Source organism: Phoenix dactylifera, chromosome 13 (genome assembly GCF_009389715.1).
Source record: "Phoenix dactylifera cultivar Barhee BC4 chromosome 13, palm_55x_up_171113_PBpolish2nd_filt_p, whole genome shotgun sequence".
NCBI classification, from domain to species: domain Eukaryota; kingdom Viridiplantae; phylum Streptophyta; class Magnoliopsida; order Arecales; family Arecaceae; genus Phoenix; species Phoenix dactylifera.
In genome coordinates, this window is record NC_052404.1 from 210,242 (window position 1) to 217,449 (window position 7,208).

Here is a 7,208-nt window from a genome sequence, read left to right on the forward strand (position 1 = left end):
ATGAAGATTAATACTATACACCTTTGGAAGAAAAAAGAGACCTTCGCAATCAGTAGCCCTAACTTTATCAAACGAGCATATATAAGTTTCAAGGAATATGATAGACTTCTAGATTTATTTTTTAATTATTTCAGCTAATAATTAGTCAAATTCTAAAATAAAAAATTATTATATTAAGAGACAAGCTTTTTCAATTTTATGAGCATTATTATAATTAGAGGATGATATAGAAAGGGAAGTGTAATAGGATAAGGTCAATACTGAAACAGGTTGATAAATCTCACATAATTTATATTGAGGCAAAGAAATTAATGAACTAGGTGCATTCACATTGTTTATTTGACTTTTCATGAATTTTATTAATTTCTTGGTCCCTAGTATTCCTATGTGTTATATGCAATATGTTCTTTATTGTTTCTATGAGAACTAACTTTATCATTAACTATGATAGATAATAAGACCAAATTCATTCACAGCCTTACACTTTCACTTGTTAACTAGGGAATATAAGTACATCTTAAGCATGGGCCTATTGGTGTGTAATAATTCAAGAGATTTAAGATATAGAACTTATAGAAATCCAGTGTCTAGTATGATAAAGGTTGTGATATTTCTAATGCTACATAATGTATGCAAATTAGATTTGAAATCATAGTTAATTATTTCATTAAAATAACATCTATGGTATGGGCAATTTTTGCTATATTTTTTTTGATAATTTATCATGTAGAACCTTATATGTGTGTATGCATGTATGTATAAAATCTTTGAGCAAGATTTAAAATATATAATCTTATGATATTATAATAAAATATAGCAAGATTAATCACCACATTATAATTAGAGCTGATTATGGGTTGGGTTTGGGCACAGAGAAGGTTAAATTTTAAATAAGCCCAGCCCAAAGCTCGATTAAAAATGAATAGAGTTTCGTTCTGAGGCCCGTGATCAACTATAATAATAATGGCCATAAAGGGGCTTCTATGCTATGGTGGTATACTATATGTTTACTTGAAAATCTATGGCCAATATAAAAGTGGTAGTTTTCATCCTAGCTTGGAAGCAGCTGCTAGGATGGAAATTAGCTTTGCTTTTTAAAAGCACCAAATTTTGATCATTTAACCAATTGGAGGAATAATACTCAACCAAGCATTTATTATTGAATGATTTTTCTATAACCATTCTAATGTGAAGATCTTTAGGAACTAAGAAGTCCCTCCAAAGAATCCCCACAAATTTGGTCTCTTTTGGAAACATTTCGGCCTGTGGGAATACTAATCAAATAGGTTTTGGGAAATGGAAAAGGGAAAATGGAGGTTTTTGTTTCTACGGTCTGAACCTTCATAGAGTTTAGTTTCTTGAAATAGTATGGAAAAGTGAGAAAAAGGCTCTCCAAGCAAGCATACTACTTACCGATAGGAGTGGTCTTGTGGATATCGATTAAGAGTGGTCGGATCTTTGGAAATAAGCATAAGGCTATCTGGAGAAATCCAGAGAGGATCCTCATATCTCCAATTTTCTAAAGTAATCTCTCCAAGACCCTAGCAAGATAGGTTAGTACGAGAGCAAATAAGGCTATTGGCAGATCCTTAGCCAAGACTGTGTCTAACCTAATATATGCCTCCACAACCTTAACTGATCAAGAGCATAAAAGATATTTATAGACCTAAATCGAGAAAAAGTTGATATACTCCTAATGAGAGACTGGCCTAGTATGCTAGCAGAAGGCTTGTACATAAGTATTGTAGCTAGCCTTTGTACTTAAGTCTTGGCCAAAATCGTTCTAGGGACATCAACAAAAGTGTTCGTGTTGAATACTTTCCTAGTAAATTTGAGGTTGAGGAGAACCCCTAAGTACAACCATCTAAGGCTAGTATACAGTGGTTCAAGTGGAAAGTATTGGTTAAGGGGGATGAGAAGCACAGAACAACAAGAATCAAAGATGGTTAGCCATAGAAGGAAACCTCGAGAAGGCTAAGATATTTGAGATGCAATTCTTTTCCTATGTAAATGACTTTTATTGGGAAATACAGTCAAACCAATGGTTCAAGAGATAACACTGAGTGGGCCATTGTCGGTGATAGTGAGGTTTTCTCTAAATAGAGGTTTCAAACTCCGGCCTCTCATAAAGAAAGGTTTCCTTGGGATGAAGGAGAAAGATATAGGAGAGGTGTCCATGCACATGGGACTTGATATGGCCTACCATATAAAGATTAGAGAACTCTTGAATCAACACCCGAGTGTCCATAGATTACAAAACCCTAAAACGGCCAAGCTGTTCTTGCCTCTTGCAAGCGAGGGCATTAAACAAAGTGAGATCCTAACTCATCTTACTGCAAAACAGGAGCAAGAAGCTTGGCAAAGATGAAGAGATTTCGAAAGGCAAGAGTTACTGAGAGTGATAAGATGGAAGATGACCTTCCGAGACTTAATAACGACCTCTACACCGTATAGAACCGTACCCTAAAAAGATTCTACTAGATTGCGATATCTCGAAAAGTAACCTAATCAAATTGGGTAAATTGCCACGTGATAACACATGGTCAATCCTTATGGGAAGAGGAGGTGTATCGGCATGAATCATAGTTAGAGGAGAGATATCTTTTGGAAAGCACAAAAAATCTAAAAGACATATTTATTTCATATGCTTGAGTATCAATAGCTAATATAGTATAGATATGATGCTTAGTACATTCCATTACCTTCCTAATCAATAGTTGATGTGATGTGGAGGGCATTGTTTACATCATATTCTAAAACTCGAGGATAATTGTAGATGCGGCAACTCTGAGGCAGAATACAATAAAGGAGAATTTCAAATCAAAGGAGGCTTCGAATCAAGTACTTAAGTCAAATAAGTCTAAAACTTCGATATCATTCGATCTTACCTATGGAGCAAGTCGAGTAACTAGGAAGCGACTTAAATATGACACTTAACAAACCAAGTAAAAAGAACATCAGATCAAGTAGCCGTTAGAAAGGTTGAGCGAAGACTGATATTGAATCAGCCCAATCCTATATGGTGAACTATAGGTTTTTTTCATGAGAAATAAAATATTTTTTTTCTTTTTACAAAACTTTGAAAAGCAATTTCTTTTTGGTACATGCAAGAAAACATGAGGAGTTTTTTTTTTTTTTACACGACTTTCTAAAATAATTAAGAAAACTCCACTCAAATTCGATTTTAGATATTATGTTGATATCTTTAACATATTTAGATAATTTTAACATGCATGACTAGTTTTTATTTTTTTACAAAAATTGTTGATATTTCAAATAACTTATATATATATATATATATATATATATATATATATATATATATATATATATATATATATATATATATATATATATATATATATATATAAACTTTCTTGAATTTAGAGAGAGGTTGAGTTTTCTCTCTTCTTTTTATTTATTAGATTTCTGTACGTATAAAGGAAGAACACGTGCAAATGACATGCCCCTTTCCCGCCAGCTTTTCGCTCTCTTTTTCCGGCACCCGTATTCGCAGAGCAGGCAAAACCTAGGGTTTCTTGAATGCGAGCTTGAGCGGCCGGAATCGGCAAAGCCAGCAGTAAGGAAGGAAGGCAACAAGGTTTCGCCGCGAGAAAACGGAAGACAGAGATGGGCACGGAAGGGGCCACCCCGGAAAGAAGAACAACCAGGTCCTCCTCCTCCCTCTCCAAACCCTCACTCGATGCCCCCAAAACGCCTCTCTCTCCTCCCCAATCCCTACCCTTTGATCTCCTATTCTCCGACGAACCCCTCTCCATCGACACCCTTCTCTCGAATCTCCCCGGCAGAAGCGCACAAATCCTCGAAATCTCGCGCCTGATCGGGCCCCCGAATTCCCCCATGCTCCCTCTACTCTTATACGGCGGCGTTTCCACCGGCAAGACCAGCGCCATCCTCCAAATATTCCACCATTTAAACCGCCCCTTTGTTTACACCAGCTGCCGCTCCTGCCACTCCCCCCGAATCCTCTTCGAGTCGGTGCTCAACCAGTTGCTGCTCCACAGAAGGCATCCCGGCAATGGATATTCGAGTGCTCGGCGCTGCGAGAGGGCCTCCGACTTCGTCAACCTGCTTCGAGATGCGCTGTCTCAGGTGACAGGATCTCTTAGAGGTAAAAAGAGTAAATTGGATGGCAATAGGGAGATGATTTATTTGATTTTTGATAACGTGGAGCGTATTCGGTCGTGGAACAAGAGCTCGGATATTCTTGCTTTGCTGTTTAGACTGTTTGATGTATTGAATTTTCCTGAAGTGGGTTTGATTTATATCAGTAATGCAGCACCTGATGCTTATTATTCGATGACTGGTTCTGTTGAGCCTGTTAGTGTGCATTTTCCTGATTATACAGTGGATGATCTTTTTAATATTCTTATGTTGAGAAGCCGAGCCAATCCGAAACTCTATTCCTCTTTTCTCAGGTGAATTGGATCAGCCTTCATACTTCAGTAACTGAATTCTTTTTTGTTCCTGTTTGTGTATTTGATAGAAATAAAATTAATGTTCTTGGTTATGTTTACTAAATGAGCAGTGTCGTTTTGAAGCCCTTCTTTCGTGTTACTAGACGGATTGATGAGTTGGCTACTGCATTTGATCCTCTATTTCAGAAATATTGTGAACCTTTAGCTGATTTGAATCTGGTTCCCGATGAGAGCATGAAGAGAAGGTTGTTTGTTCGCCTTCAGCCACACCTGGCAGCTTCATTAAATGAGACATTCAGATTTCCTTCCGAGTGTTCTTTTGAAGCTATTAAGGAGGGAACTTGTAGTAAGAAGGGAAATATAAGGAAATTAAATGGCAGGGAGACTTCTAATGAATTGGACTTTCATATGTCAGTATCTGCAAAATATCTTCTCATCTCTGCATTTCTTGCTTCGAGAAACCCTGCTACTCTTGATGCAGCCTTTTTCGACTCAACCGGAGGCTCTAATAATCATAAGCGAAGGAGGAAGTATGGCCTCTTTGATTTTTCCTTTTTTGTTTTTAAAGCTTATGTGAGTGCTATCACTACTTGATTGACTAGATCCTTGGATCACTTTTGTTCTTCTTAATTTGTGTGTAGGAGCTCTCAGGCAATTATGGATCAAAAAGATGAAACGGCTGAAGAAATGCATATGAAGGGACCTGGGAGTTTCCCCTTGGAAAGGTTATTAGCTATATTTCAGTGCATCACATCAGTCGGTGAAGGTACACTGGAGGAAGAACAGCTCGAAGATGGGATGATGACTGAAAGTGGGAATGTTGGGCTGATGTCTGATGTTCTATTGCAGCTGTCTACTCTCTGCAATGCTAATTTTATATGCAAAAGCGGAAGCTGCCCCTTGGAAGGCTCGACTAGATATCGTTCTACTGTTGATGAGGATGTGGCTTTGAAGGTGAGCACTTCTCTTCTCTCTTCTGTCATAGATTTCCTTCAATGATTTTACTGACATAGAGATTTATCATGTATCTTCTTGAAATTCAGTAGTTTTTGAATGGTTGATAGGTGGCAAGGAGCATAAACTTCCCCCTGTCGAAGTATTTGTATAGAAGATAGTCTTGAATACTAATGGTTATTAGCAGCAAGTGGTGTTGTATCATATCATGGAGAGTATATCAGATAACCTGATTAGATAGAACTTGCACAGGCAAGCATAGCATCACTATTTTCTTATTGCCATTCAATATACCTTGGCATATCTGTTAGTGAAGTACTAAGCTAAGTTTGATCTGAATACTATCTTTTGATTGCAGATAACCTTGTCAACAGAGATCTAGATATGCTGACTTCCAGTACCTTTGAGATAGGCAATGCTTACAAGGCAAGCTGAGATAGCATGGGGAAAGTCTAAACTCAAAACAGCTGGGGGAGTATGATATTTAATCCTGATATAGGCCCAAGGACCAAAAAAAACTCTGTGACTAAACTTCTAACAATCGCATATTGTTGATTATGGCTGCTGCTGCCATCATACTGGAGGAAAGGAATAAAGAGATCTTTACTTGGCGGTGGTGGTGCTGTGTTTTATCTATGTAGATGTTTGTAGTTGCTTGGATAATTCAAAATAGTAATAGAAATTTAAGGCTGAGATTTCACTGGAAGTTTGTTCCATATTTATTTTTTTAAATAATATAGACATGCAGTTATTTTCTTAATCAAAGATCGATCGAGTGTTTTTTTTTTTCAATCGTCATCATTAAGTCTTCTCCGAGTCTATTGCTTTCTTTCAAGGGTCGTGTCTTTTATACTCCGGCTTTAGTGAATTTTCAGTTTACTTATAGAATTAATCTTCATTGTTCCCCGTGCAATAAGATGTTACATAAGTTTGGTTCAAGTTGGGTTTCTCATGTCATTGTGTGGGTGGGTATACATTTTTTTTCTTTTTAAAATATAACACTGCCATATGTTTTTACATACATAAAGACATGCATGAGCGTGTTGTTTGTGTATGTTTAAATGAAAACTTGATATAATTTTTGTTAGAATTTCATTTATTGTAGAATTCTAGTCCTTGTTGTGTATCCAATCTTGACAGGTTCCAAATGTCGTCTTCTTCTTCTTCTTCTTCTCCTGCCTTGGCACTAGACAGGTGCCTAGGCAGGTTCCAAATGTCTTCATTGCGGTTCTAATTGCCTAGGATGTCGGTAGTGCACCAACAATGTCGGAGTGCCACCGTGTCCTTGTAAGCACATAAATTATCTAGCTTTTTGACTGTTTTGTATTGAAATTTATTTCAAATTTGTAAAGGAAGTTGCTAGCATTAGTTTTCTAAAGGAAAGTTGCTAGGTATGCTACTGTAGACTCCATAATACGCATCAAGTTTTTGAGTTGGCAGGGATAGGATCTATTTTCTTTCAGCTAGAGTCTGGGGAGATTTGATGGCTTCTATCTTTTGTTTTTTTAAAAAAATCTGCCAATAGAGTTTTTATTTGATTTTATTTTAACTGCATATTTTGTCATATAAGATTCTAATAAATTACTTTTTTTTAATAAGCTAGTAATTGATGTGATCTCATTACTCAATGCCTTGATATAAACTTGTGTGGAACTGAAGTAACATCTCAGAAATTTAATCGTTTAAACTCCCTATATTGACTCATGAACCACTTCATCTTGATCTGTTGGCTGTTTCTTTTAGAAAATAAAACAAAATGAGCTATTAAATTAATTTATTGCTGTTTTCCATTTGGAAGCTATTGGAGGAAGTAAT

At 36.6% G+C, this 7,208-nt stretch overlaps 1 protein-coding gene across 1 annotated transcript; it reads left to right on the forward strand.

The window, feature by feature from the left end:
• The first annotated feature begins 3,472 nt into the window (after nt 1–3,472).
• LOC103720056 (origin of replication complex subunit 5) lies at nt 3,473–6,099 on the forward strand. The gene is made up of 5 exons (XM_008809584.4): nt 3,473–4,439; nt 4,550–4,969; nt 5,081–5,393; nt 5,504–5,645; nt 5,752–6,099. Exons 1-4 carry the CDS (start codon nt 3,631–3,633, stop codon nt 5,552–5,554), a joined length of 1,593 nt encoding a protein of 530 aa, XP_008807806.1. The 5' UTR covers nt 3,473–3,630; the 3' UTR covers nt 5,555–5,645; nt 5,752–6,099.
• The last annotated feature ends 1,109 nt before the right edge of the window (nt 6,100–7,208 follow it).

What these genes read in the sequence shown, in the direction of transcription:
- LOC103720056 (XM_008809584.4), top strand. Translation starts at nt 3,631, where the DNA reads ATGGGCACGGAAGGGGCCACCCCGGAAAGAAGAACAACCAGGTCCTCC. An exon ending in CTCTATTCCTCTTTTCTCAG is followed by an intron (nt 4,440 to 4,549) that starts GTGAATTGGATC and finishes CTAAATGAGCAG; the next exon opens with TGTCGTTTTGAAGCCCTTCT. An exon ending in ATGAGGATGTGGCTTTGAAG is followed by an intron (nt 5,394 to 5,503) that starts GTGAGCACTTCT and finishes AATGGTTGATAG; the next exon opens with GTGGCAAGGAGCATAAACTT.